Below are 14,099 nucleotides of genomic sequence, written 5' to 3'. Positions count from 1 at the left end.
ACTGGACAGCTGGTGATGCCTCACGCATGCGACAATCACAATCGCCGGGAAGTAGCTGGCTGAAAAGCTGCGTGCTGCGAAACTTTCCACTCGCTGATCTACGCTGACGACCACTCTCGTTGAATCAGCTGCTAGATAGAAACTCTTAAACACTGTGAAATTCAATACACGGAATGTTGTCTTTTATAATACACTTTATTTACATTGCCCTAGCTTAATCTAAAATTATACTAACTTATTCTAGACTAAAAGAGAAACACTTGTAAAAAAAACTGTTCGAGCTAAAGTCACTTTGGTACTGTAAGATAAAATTTGATGTGAGAGCGTCTCACTGGCTGAAACGCATAGTTTTATTCAGCGGTAATGCTGCAATAGCGATGGACAGCATTTTTCTTTCTTGTGTTGTTGCCGTTATTGCGCTATGTAATGCACGTGCGCTGCTGGAAGGGGAATCAAAGAAAAGGGGCGTTTGTTCCTTATGAACATGTACAGACATGTTTTCTCTTGCGGTTTCTCTTTTCTTCAGTCGTGAGACTGAACATACTCCCCCGGCGAATAGGTAAAAGCTGCTTTTTCTAATGAAGTGGAATCATTTCGATCATTATCCAAAATAGGTAAAAGTGCTAATTTGTGAATGGGTCGCTTGAAAGTGTCGTACATTTGACTTCTACCACAAGCACTAAACTTAGTAAACTCAGGTCCATACAAATTATCCTGTCTCCGATTAGGCACACCAGATAATATACACTTAATTTCCTTCAAGAATTCATGATACTGCATTGCACTAATGATATATGATGTTGCTTGGTAATGTTTAATAACGATAGGATAGCGATTGGGTTCCCGATTCTGTTTGGTGTTACTTGAATGCAACAAATATGATATAGTTTTCTTTAGATGATCATACAATTCAACATTTTTGAAAAGCGGAAATTCTTCGTTTATCAATGAGTAATGAAATGGTGATTTATGATTGAGTTTGGGAATTAATACCTCAATATCTGGAGGTACATCGATGCTTTCTACGTTATACTCTACTGTTCGCAATAACTGGGAATCATTACACCATATTTCGTTTTTCGCTATCGTACAGTTCCTAACATTAACTATGAAATCTTTATCTTGATGGATTGTTAGTAAGAAGCGCTCGTCATAAGGTAACCATTTTTGCAAGTTCATTCCGCTGGAATTAAGTCCACTTGGTTGTGTTTGAAATATATTCGCTTCTTCCGTATCATTGGAATCAAATAGGGTGTCGTTTATGTAAAAATTACCTTCGATGACATTTGCTTGTAATGGATGCTTTTTCTTCCCTTTTATGTTCTTCAGAGGTGATTGAAAAATGGAACGACTCTTCTCATCTTGGTGATATGCTTTTGTAAAATGTAGCTTGCAATTTTCTTCTTCAACGGTAGAGTAAGTATTTTCTGACACTCCTATCTCCTGGACTTTTTGTAAATTTTCTCCAAGAGAATCTGAGCTCACAGTAAGAGCGTGTAGTGTTATTATGTTATGATTGTAATTATTAAATCGACCACCTACTAGCCATCCTAGTTGTGAGTCTTGAAGACTGGGAAGGTTGTCCGCTAGTCTAAGAAAGCCTGGTTTCATCAAATCATGGAACCAATCCATTCCGATAAGTAGGTCTATCTTATTTGATTGATTAAAGTAGGGATCTGCTAATTGAATTCCTGTGGGTATGTTCCAATTCACAGTCGTGAAATGAATAGCCGGGATGTTGCCGGTAACCTTTGGCGTGATAAGACAATCCAAATTGAACTCAAAATTAGTGCAATGTGATCGAATTTGAACAGAACACTTCTGCTTCACAAGCGACCTAACATTACCGATTCCAGCTATGGGAACATTCACTTCTTCTATGTTAAGATTTAAACTATTTTGGAGTGATTGCGAAATGAAACTCACCTGTGAGCCACAATCCAACAGGGCACGGCATTGATGTATTTGCTGATCTCGATCTAAAACTTTGACTAAAGCAGTGTATAACACCACTTGGCTGACTGGGTTTGACCGTGTATTGGACAGAGCTGAATTTACTGTGGACTGGCATGCAGCATTCTCTTCAAAGGTTGTTGTCGGTTCCACTGCGACACTGGTTTGGGAATGTTGTCTCTTATCAACATTGCTCTTCGGTACAGTTCCGTCGCTATGAAGCAAGGTGTGATGTTTCCGTTGACATTTGATGCACGTTCTTTTCGATGGACACTCTATTACTCGATGGCCTCGACGTAGGCAGTTAAAACAGCAGTTCCTTTCCTTAACCTTGAGCAGACGTTGACTCAATGTAGAACTGTTGAATTCCGGACACTTGTAAGATGGATGGATGTTACTGCAGAAATCACATTGACTTTGTTGCACTGCAGGAGAATTCGCTGAGTTGAAACGCTGAATCGAAGGTTCTTCCGAGGACGGGTTCGAATAAATGCGCTGCTGCTTGAATTTAATTTCTTCGGTTGGCTGACATCTTTCCAAAATTGACACTCGATCTTTTAAAAATTGGACTGTTAAGTCAAATTTTGGTAGTTCACCTCGCCGTATGGTCGCCTCCCAAAGTTTCTTCGTCTCGTCATCAATGGATTGTGCTAACAGATAAACAGCAATTTGCTCTGAAACACCAGTAAAATCCTGTCCAAGGAACTTTAAATTCTCTACATGGTTGCTGAAAGTTTCAACTAATTTTTGCATCTCATTGTAATTTTCTTTCACTATTTTTTGCATGCTTAACAACCCGCGAATATGCAAATCGATCATTCGCCGCTTGTTCTCGTATCTCTCCTCTAGCAGTTGCCAGGCTCTGTCGTAGTTTCCTTCGTTTAGCGTCCTGGCGTCAATCAATTTGGCAGCGTCTCCCACTAGAGCCTTCTCTAGATGATACAACTTGATGCGAGGAGGCTCATTGCTTCGATCCACTATAGAGATGTGCCATCCGCTCATGAGCTGTTCCGAAGAATCGACTCTTTGAAGTGAGTTGACGCGGAACAGCTCGCAAAAAAAAACAAACAGCTCTTCAGCTCACTTTGATGATGATGAAGGAGAGAAAAGAGCTGTAGAATTGAAGAGAGTGTGTGAGTTGTAATATTCATGTGAACTGACCGTCTCTCGCTCTCCGTGTTATGATATCAGTTCAGTTTCATTTGTTCCTTGTCTTTTCAACTGTTATATTCGGGTTGACGGAATTGGGCTTTGTTTTAGGGGGCGCCAAAAATAATAATTGACTTTCAGGCAGAATGAGCACGTTTTTAAAATTCAAATTATGAATGAAAATTAAAATCTGTGTATTAAATTAGTCTAAAACACTTTGTTTGTAGTCGGTGAAAAAATCTCAAAAAATTTTTCTTGAAGACAATTTTATATTATAATGAAAAGTCTCAGTAAAAATATCGGAAATGTATAGACAAAAATTCATTTAAATTTTAACATTTTAAACTGGCTTCGTCTTCTAATCTGATAAAGATTACACTATCGAGTTTGGGACCCAAATTGAAAGTCGCCACCAGATGTCGACTCTGACAACTGAGCTGAAGAGCTGTTCATAAAGAACAGCTCTTCTAGATGAGCTGAGCTGATCTGAGCAGTTCATCATGATGAGCTGGATTGCACACCTCTAATCCACTACATCTCGGAACATTATTTTAAACTTCTCCCAGTGCTCATATCTGCCGTCGAATGTTGGTATGGCACGTGGGAGCGATTGCTGAATCACTAATGGCGGCGGAGTTATAATGGGTTGTGAAGCAGCCGGTTGTGCTTGTCGCTCTAGCAACATTTCTAATTTCACTGTCACTTCGTTGTAAATTTCCTCAAACTGCACATAACGATTATCAATTTCTTCTTGCTCCAACGCTGGACTTCCACTCACTATTTGCTGATGATAACCGTCAAAGTCGTTATTCGCTGCTTCAACTCGTTTCATCCACACTTTGACTTGTTGACTGGAAATTTCCTTTTGCTCCACTTCTGCTTGTTGAAGGAGATGCATGATCCTCGTTATTTTTCCTTGCGCTGCCCCGCGGAGCGCAGACAAAGCTTCGATGCTGCTAGCAACTTCTGCAGCTGCACTGTCGTTTTTCACTGGTGTTCTCTTCGTGGGCATTTTGCTCGTTGTTTGATTGTTCGTTCACTTCACAAATTGTTCAAATACACTCACTCACTTTAGTCTATTAACGCTTCACTGTTTAAATTCCGTGTTTGATTTCACACTGGTAACTGCTCTTCTTCTCGGAGTCTGCTTCTATCCGGCTCGAAGGACCAAATTTCTTATGTGTGGTTCGATGCTGGACTGTATATGGTTGGGGAGGAGGCAAAGATGCTCGTGACCTTTCCTCGGTTTAACTGGACAGCTGGTGATGCCTCACGCATGCGACAATCACAATCGCCGGGAAGTAGCTGGCTGAAAAGCTGCGTGCTGCGAAACTTTCCACTCGCTGATCTACGCTGACGACCACTCTCGTTGAATCAGCTGCTAGATAGAAACTCTTAAACACTGTGAAATTCAATACACGGAATGTTGTCTTTTATAATACACTTTATTTACATTGCCCTAGCTTAATCTAAAATTATACTAACTTATTCTAGACTAAAAGAGAAACACTTGTAAAAAAAACTGTTCGAGCTAAAGTCACTTTGGTACTGTAAGATAAAATTTGATGTGAGAGCGTCTCACTGGCTGAAACGCATAGTTTTATTCAGCGGTAATGCTGCAATAGCGATGGACAGCATTTTTCTTTCTTGTGTTGTTGCCGTTATTGCGCTATGTAATGCACGTGCGCTGCTGGAAGGGGAATCAAAGAAAAGGGGCGTTTGTTCCTTATGAACATGTACAGACATGTTTTCTCTTGCGGTTTCTCTTTTCTTCAGTCGTGAGACTGAACACGGGTGAGAATAAATATGATACACTTATTCGAGGTATATATAACTTGAATAAATTCACCATATGTAAACGCTTGTGAATTTCTCACTGGAGAGAAATCACTAAAGTTGGATGCAGTTCTACTTCAGGTGAATAAATTCATCGAAAATATGAATATATTCATTATAGAAGTTCACGCTAGTGTAAACGGTTGATGCGATTTCTATAAATCTCATCATATTTCTTCACATGAATATATCACTAGTCTAAACCCACCCTTATAGAGCCTTTAAACTTGAAAGTTCACTCGCCTCTAATGTCTGCAAGATTTTCCCAGGTTTCTAAGATTAGAAGACCATGTTAAGGGAACATATTTTAGTCTGCACAAAGGCAAGCGTGTTCGAAAATACTCGCAGTTTGAATTTGTTTGCAATGCCGATTTTCCCAGACACCTTGGATTACAAGTCTATATTAGGGAAACACATTTCAGTCAAAACAAAAAAACACCCGACTTGCATGAATTTGCAATGTAAATTTCCTCAGACACCTTGGTTCTGAAGTCTGTGTTGGGGAAACCGGAACAAAAATGCCCCCAAGTTGCATGTATTTGCAATGCCAATTCCCCACGTTCCATGGATTAGAAGTCCGTGTTAGGGAAACACATTTCAGTCGGAACAAAAATACCCTAGACTTTCATGTATTTGCAATGCCGATTTCTCCAACACTGCTTGGTTTTGAAGTCTGTGTTAGGGAACACATTTCGGTGAGAACAAAAATCCCCATACTTTTATGTATTTGCATTGCCGATTTCCCCAAGGCTGCTTGGTTATGATGGCTGTGTTGGGGAAACCGTAAATCGGGCCAATCAAAACGAGATAGTTAAAGCGTTTAGATAACGCTTAACATTTTACAGTTATTCAATTGTTTATCTAATCAAAAATTGCCTTTTATTATTTGCGATAGATGCGTAGAAATATTCTCTGTCAATTGATGCAAACATCTTTCCGATCCAGTAAGATATGTTCGAGTTACAAGCATTCGGAATTTTTCATTTTTTCCTGCATGTTCTGTGTTTAGGTTTTCATTTTACCCCCCATATACTCCGGTTAGACGTAGTCCCACGTCAAAACAAATTTCTGCATAACTCGAAAACTAATGAAGCAAATGGCGCCAAATTCGGCATGTGAAGATTTTAGGGGGCACGAAACGTGATTAGACGGTGATTAGACACTCCTCCTCTCTCTCTAAGGGGAGAAGAGGAGAGGGGCCTGTCTTCATTCTATCATATTTTCTGTATCAAACATTTATTCCATGTAACGGAGAAACATGTTATTTGCAAGTGGTTGAAAAATCTTGAACGAGAATTGTGTCTGAAAATAATCTGATATTATAATGATGAGTTTTGGTAGAAGTACTAGGAATTTTTTAGTAAAAGGTGAACGGGGTCGATTAGAAGATCAATGAATGAACAGTTCTGCGATTGGACTCATGAACTTGCGCTTAGTAAGAAAACGTGAATGTTTGTAGGTATTGATAACAAAAAACAAATTTTGGGCGGGACGAAATTTGTCGGGTCAGCTAGTATATGTATAAAAAACAAATTTAAAAAAACTGTGACTCGATTATATACAGGATTCGATTATATACAGTGAAAAGAAATCGGAGACTGTGTTAGAGGCAAATGAACTGCAAAGTTTAAAGCCTCTCTAAAACAAAGAACGGAACGGATCGGAGACTGTATATAATCGAGTCCGCCCTATATCTTTAACACGTTGAGTCCAGCGCCGCTCCCTAGGGGGCGACGTTGAGCTTTTTGGTAGAAAAGCGCTGACTGGCTGGGATTGACAGTTACAAGATAATAAAATAGAAATATATACGGTTTGTTTTCAAATGTTTTACAAAATGTAACTGTTTTCTAGTCGAATTGCTGACTATTGTCTATTTATACAATAAGTATCTTTGGGAACTGGGACCGACACTGATATGCGACCGCTCTTGATGCGGGCTGAATGGAAAGCGCAGAAAGAAAAACAGAAAGTGGGTTATATCTATGGTATAACCGCAATGGTTACGTAGGACTATCGTTGATTCAGTGATCCTTTGTTGGAAGTTGAATCTGAATCCATTCTGAATGAATGGATAAATGAATATTTGGGGGATTTCGAAAACGAGAGCATTACGTTGGAGGTACAAGGTTTTATGCATCCAATATTGTATACGAAAATATCCTACTGATGCGGAAGAATAATCTTCAGAAGCTATCCTGTTAATTGCAATTGATTGAAAAATCACAAAACCAAATGTATAATATTTGGTCACAGTGTTACATGGATAGAAAACATTCAAATAAACTCTTTCACATGAATGTATTTTTAAATTCCCAGAGGAACTGGCAGATTATTTTCCGGATCTTTCTCGATGCTGAATGGCATCCAAACGGAAAGAATTCCGCGCGTGTATGTGTGTGTGTGTAGCGGCTGCTTCGAGATCATCCCGGGGAACCGTTTGTGGCATCACTCTCCTCCTGATGGATTCACGTCTGGCCTAAGGTGCACAAACAGGCTCTTGGTGACACCGTTCATCCGCGCTTTCATGATAAACGAAGAGCTTCACCACAACAGCGACAACATGCTCCAATCGCTGTTCAATTAGAACTGAGTGGATATCCGAGCGGCGCTCGCTTTTTTACCGATTGGTGATTTCAATAGCCTGTTTTGAAAGCAATTTTAAGACTATTGAAACAAGTTTTTGGATCAAAAAGTAACAAGTATAGAACGCGTAGACATTTTATCTTTTGAATGAAGTGTTTATCATACCATTTCGTTCAGTTGTTTAGGAGCTATTAACGCTCAAAATCTCGGTCTCCGGCGTAACGCTTTCGTTTTCGAAACTTTGATTTTACACCCCGGTATAGAAATGAAAGACGTAGTCCTACGTCAAAAATCGGAGCATAACGTTTTAAATATGCTTGAAGGTCAATCGAAGTCAATATCGGTTGATACACGTACACGCTCTATAAATATTGTGCTCGCTCTGGCCAATCTCAGTTTCTACTTCCTACAGTGTTGAACGGGCGTGCAAAAACTTTTGCCTTAGAATGCATTCTCACAATATGCACGAAGAAAGCATAGTGCAGTGCAGAAGCGACACAGAAGAATAGGACGTACCGCGATGGTTTTCCTACCTGTTATGTGTAGGTTGGTTGTGTATGATTGAATCACACGTACGAATTGTTGATTTTATACATTATCAAATAGATAACGGACCCGTTACATAATCTGGCCGCTAGAAGAATGACTGATAAATTGCGAATGACTTATTTGTGCCGTTTCTCTGATCAATCAATTAATTTCCGTGAATTCGAGCAGCGAATTTCAAGTCCGATGTGAAGAAGATATTTTTCAGTGGTAAGAGCCATATTCTTGTGGTGGTTATAATTTCGTAGTCCTAGGTTAACAACACGGTCGTGTCTTGGATATCACCCTTCTTTATTAATTTTTTTTGCGGCCCGCGACGATATATTCACGATAAAAACACGAAACCAAGCTAGAACGAATTCACCACGAATTCGAATTCACTTCAAGTAGAACTGCATCCAACTTTAGTGATTTCTCACCAGTGAGAAATTCACAAGCGTTTACATATGCTGAATTTATTCAAGTTATATATACCACGAATAAGTGTATCATATTTATTCTCACCCGTTTACACCTATTTTCAGGTGAATAAATCCATCTATAGCTATAGATCTCCCTAATGTAAACCCGCCATAAGAACGAATTATAGAGGGGCTAGAGAGCTTAAAAACACACTAACTTTAATATTTTTTACTTGTGCATGTTACTTAATTCCACTAATTTAAACGTTTTACAACTGTCTAAGTACCAAATTTATTAATCTTTTAAATGGAAGAAACATGATTATTTTAAGTAGCGTACTTTCTGAATGAAAGCCAGCTTAAGGTAAACAGAGCCCAAAACAAGAAACGCTGGGTAACTCTGTCATAGTTCAAATTCGACCATTTGCGTAGGAGGATTTTCTTTTTTCAAAATGATCCTCAGAAGATGATAACCTGAAAGATTCTGGGTCAGCTACCTAAAAGTCTTTATGTACTGAGGTAACTTGAAAATTAATTTAACTTCAAGGTTTGTAGTGGATTGTCTTCATAAATTTTCAATGCTTTTTTCGTTTTTATTGAAATTATTATAGTGAATTTTTGTTCCTAGGGGTGCTCCTATGATATTTTATTTATGCTGGACACACTGTTGATGAGCGGAACGTCGACAACGATGAAATCAACAATCGTCACTGGTGGCTAGGTGATAACTTGAAAACTGTAGTGATCGTACTCACCATAGTGAATCAAGGGAACGATTTCACTAACCGCTGCTTATGATATCTCTCCCTCTCTTATGTTTATCAAATCCTCGGTTCTCTCAAATGATCGCTACATGGTCGATTGAGCTCTTGAGAAGTTACCGTCGATTGGTAAAACCGAACAGAAGAAACATACAAACTATCAGCTTTGCTTTGCGGACACTAGCATGAAATCGCATTCTTTCTCCCTGCTCATACCTATCTTCAACTGCGGTTCCGGACGGTCGGTATTAATTTAGGCAGCGCTATTCAGTTGTTACCTGTCTGCCGTGCAGGTAGGTCGCGTTCGAGTTTCCGAACCTTCTTCTGGGATCAATCATCTGGACCACCTGTAGAGTTTGATCACCTGTCGTTACTCGATCTCGCATTCTGCATACATCTCACATATTCTGCTTCGTTCGATCACGAAGGTGTATAGCAGATGTCTGCATCCGCCAGTAGTCGGCTAGCACCCATTGGCAGTTGGATAAGCAGCTGGCAGCATAAAGTAATAATAGTAACAAATTTATTATCTGCTACAGTTAGCGTTCCTTGTATCGTTTAACCGCAGTGCATTCGCGAAGAACACAACACAATCCGGTTGAGGTCCATCGCCTGGAAAAACGTAAAGAATAAGTCCTGTGTTAGTGCTGCTATCTGTGAGTTTCATTCATTTCGGGAGAAGAAGTGATTCGTGCTGTTAGCGAAAACAGGGGTGAAAAGCATCCTCGCGACCGAGCACTGGACCAACGCATCGCATCCCACGGAGACAGAGAAAATAGGAGAAATTAGTCTGTCGAAAGCAGCCCCCTCTTTCCATTGTTAGCTGCTAATTAATGTGCTGAAATTGCTGTTTGTTTTTGAGTTTTAATCATTGTAACCAGTTTGAGGTTTTCTCCAAAAGCGAGACAGGAAAAAAAGAGTTAATACTAAACAGTGGCTGTGCTTGTACTTCGGGAATCGGCGAGAAGAATCGTGAGAGAAAGAGAGGTTGCGGCAAGATGGAATACCGGTGGATCTACTTGGTGGCACAGGTAAGTGGCACATTTTCGCTTTACCGTGCACGACTTCTGCGGATAAGGACAAACAAGTTTTGTTTCAGGAATTGTTGGGTCAGTCGAAAGGTTTCGACAGTCTATTTTTATCACACGGATGGTTTCCGAACGTTCGATGAAATATCTGGTTCATTGTGGTAGATGTTATTTACGCAATTGGATGCACGAGGTCTATTGACTAAATATTTTGTCGAATAAATGAAATTGTTCGATGCTTGTATTTTTCATTTTATCGAACAATTTTGAAATGAGCAGGAAAAACTGCAAATTTTAAAGCGACTCTCTTTGATTTTATTGAAACTTGTCACATATGATGAAAGCTCAAAATCACAATTTTCATTATCATATTGCCAAGTTAAATTATGACTGATTTTTTAAAAGCGCGTATTCAAAATTTTTGATCAGACATCTGGATTTAAATTCACGATTTTCTTAAAGATAGACTAATCATTTTAATCACGCTCTTTTAAAAAATCAGTCGTAGTTTAAATTGGTAATATTATAACGAAAATTGTAATTTTAGATTGTTTTCATCATAAGTACCAAGTTTAAAAACATCGAAGATTGGCATAGAATTGCTCTTTTATTTGTCCAAAAGCTAGATTTCAAATAAATGATTACGATTATAAGAGATATCCTGGGAAATGGATTTGTAAATGTAATCGTAGTAACCATGATACAGACTTAAAACGGATTTGTACATTCTCATGGAAGTGCATGAACAATCTTCTGTGGTTGCTGTGATTGAACGATTCGTGGCATAATAGTCACAAATTAACATCCTAAAAAAATAATTGAAGTGATCGCCAGATTTTTTCTACCATGCGGCTTGTTTACAGTGTTCGATTTTATCGGTTCATGTAGAGTGTGTGTTCTGTGATTTTTACAATGGTTGTCGAATCGTCCAAAAGAACGCAAATCTGTCGAAAAATGAAGAATTTGTTGAAAGAAAAATAATTAATTTTGCACCACGATCACGTACCAAATCAAAAGGCTATTTTTGTGAACGAATGACTGATCAGAAACTCTTCAGATATCTTCGAACAACCAGTGTGTTCGCATGACATGGCCCTGTTTGGCTTTTTTCTTTGTAAAACTCGAACTACCATTTCGAAGCTGTTGTTTTCGGTCTATAAAACATACGAGAACTTCTGGCGAGAAGTGCAGAGAGCTTACCGGAAAATGCGTTTGAAAAATCTTCTTCATTTGAAGTTTTGTGCAGATTCTCAAGCCAAAAATTGTTTTCATTCATTCCAGCTATATTTCATTCAGCTATGAACTCAACGAGACACAATAATAGAAATCTAGAAACGTGTGAACATATGCTAATAAAAGCAACATTGGTAGAAATTGAACAAAGACTAAACCTATTCACACCACTTTGATGCTCTGCGCTACCTCCGAAGACTAAAGAGAAATCTCAAAACGATAGATGACAGCTATCGTTGGGAGCTACTTCACAATTTGAACAAGACTTATGATTTTTGTTTGGTTTGAAACAAATTTCACTGAGAAAAAAAGAACACAAATTTTAACATTTGACATTAACAATCATGATGTGACTGTGGAAGGTCAGTTCCGTTTTATGAATACATTGTACGTTTTGCTAAAATATCACCGGGACCTCAAATCCTGGCCCATAAAACACAATAAAAATCGTTCAAATTTTATGGTTCCTTCAAAGAAGGCTCTTTCTGGAATAATACATTCATGCAAAGGAATCAACAAAACTTTTCTCAAGCTGGTCTCTTTTCTTCAATAATTTTGCGCATCAGCTTTGTGAATCCATCACAAATGGTATGCACCATATCCTGAGGAATTTGCTCCCAAATATAGAATGGGTCCATAAAAGTTTCTTTGTACTTTTAATAAACTGCAGCATATAAACGCACATGAAGCAATCAAGTGAATTAAGGTGGAGGTGGAAGCTAGCCACAAATGGCTGCCACAATGGCGCTCATTTCTTTCATCTCCCTCCCTCACCCTTCGCCCGTAAATCAATAATTTTTGAAACAGTGTGAAGAAAATGATCGTTTTCGCACACTTCCCATCAAGTAATATCAACCAAACTCTAATCGATTACTCACATAATATTGAATTTTCATCTGCTGTCAAGGTAATCAAGTTAAATTTTCATTTTCCAATCTTCGGCAGTGGTTTTGTTTGTATTGGTGGAAGCATCGTTATTCCTTCGACACTGATGCCAGACAACATCATCGAAACAGCTATAAAAACCACTCAATAAAATGTTTTTCTTGAGTCATAGCGTTTCATTACATGATAATCAATAGAATAAAATTGTGTTGATATCAATACAATTATTATTTTTACGTTTAATGGGTCTATAATGTAAGTTTTAGCAACTTTAACATTGGGTAAGAAAATTGTATTGCAGAACTCGGAACAGTGCTACGGCTGCCTATGCTTTCAAAAACAGTAAACGGACAAGTATTACATTCAATCAAAATGCCTCGGCCAACGTAGAGAAGGATTAAGGCTCTCCAGTGTGAATATGTGAAAACAACACGATCAACGATGGAAAATATTAAGGAATTATCAACATCGAGTTAATATGCGGAAGAACTTGTTATACCAAAAGAGCCCCAATTCGCATGTGATATAAATTTGCTCACGATACGCTCGTGTATAATCAGAGTTTTACTTCATATGCAAATGCATCTTCTATATATATTTGTATTTGCAATTGTTCATCGGAACACATCGTTCATACATTTCACTTTAGTATTGAATTGTTATTTTTTTCAAATGTATTCAAGGACTCGTGTCAATGAAACGCCACACAGTCTGATGAGTGAATTGATCTATTTACGTGTGCTTTGCTCTTCTCTCACAAACACTACTACCCCATTTTTACACGTGGATTTACCTATACTACTACAATGGCTAGCTTCCACCTTCACCTTAAGGTTCAGTGAAGTTGTCGGCCATTTTTTGCTAGTGTTAAAAACGGGCAAATTTTGTGAATCCATCACAAATGGTATGCACCATATCCTGAGGAATTTGCTCCCAAATATAGAATGGGTCCATAAAAGTTTCTTTGTACTTTTAATAAACTGCAGCATATAAACGAACATGAAGCGATCAAGTGATTTAAGGTTCAGTGAAGTTGTCGGCCATTTTTGCTAGTGTTAAAAACGGGCAAATTTTTTACTCACGCATGAAATCCTGCTGAAATATGGCTGATCTATGTCCAAACTATGTTCACAAACATGAGAGAGCAAATCATCATTGACAGAACATATTCTGAAGGCAAAATTGTGTTTGAATATGTTCTGTCATTTGGTAAAGTTTTGGTATCAAATGATAGATTCGTTTAGAAGCTACCATTCACTTGTAATTTCATACAATTATGGTTAACTTTATTGGACAATAAATTCGGTTTAAAGCAACTATGTGCAGAAAGTACATAACCTAACATAGCTTAACAAAAAACAAAATCTAATAATTGCAAAAAATATGTAGGTTAGATGGGGGCAATATGACCAGACGGGGCGAAATGGGCCACTCTTCGTTTTGGCTTGTTACTTAACCAATGACACTTATTTTCCAACAATTGTGTTAGAAATACTCTCATTAAGTATTTCCGTGAAAACCGTATTCAAATTCAATTGTTTTGTAAAGATATTGAAAGAAATCTCACACTGTCTGATTATCACGAAAACCATATTAGAAAAGCAGTGAACAAAATAAGCTCTGTATACTTTATACTGAAACTTATGACTCTGCTCTTTATAGCAATTCGTACTGGTATTATTTCTGAACATTTCCACTGATTTATTGCGCTGCATTGCCGTTTC

General features: G+C 38.3%; 1 protein-coding gene across 1 annotated transcript in view; it reads left to right on the top strand.

Annotated features, from left to right (window-relative positions):
• The first annotated feature begins 9,464 nt into the window (after positions 1 to 9,464).
• The window catches only part of LOC129770760 (uncharacterized), a 39,313-nt gene continuing 34,678 nt past the window's right edge, over positions 9,465 to 14,099 (top strand). The window contains exon 1 of the mRNA XM_055773811.1: positions 9,465 to 10,260. Coding sequence (XP_055629786.1) covers positions 10,228 to 10,260 — 33 coding nt within the window. The 5' untranslated portion in view covers positions 9,465 to 10,227. The remainder of the gene's footprint in view (positions 10,261 to 14,099) is intronic.

The sequence above is a fragment of the Toxorhynchites rutilus genome, chromosome 2 (assembly GCF_029784135.1).
Source record: "Toxorhynchites rutilus septentrionalis strain SRP chromosome 2, ASM2978413v1, whole genome shotgun sequence".
Classification (NCBI taxonomy): Eukaryota; Metazoa; Arthropoda; class Insecta; order Diptera; family Culicidae; genus Toxorhynchites; species Toxorhynchites rutilus.
Note: the sequence above shows the minus strand (reverse complement) of the source record. Positions and strands in the feature narration are given on the sequence as shown.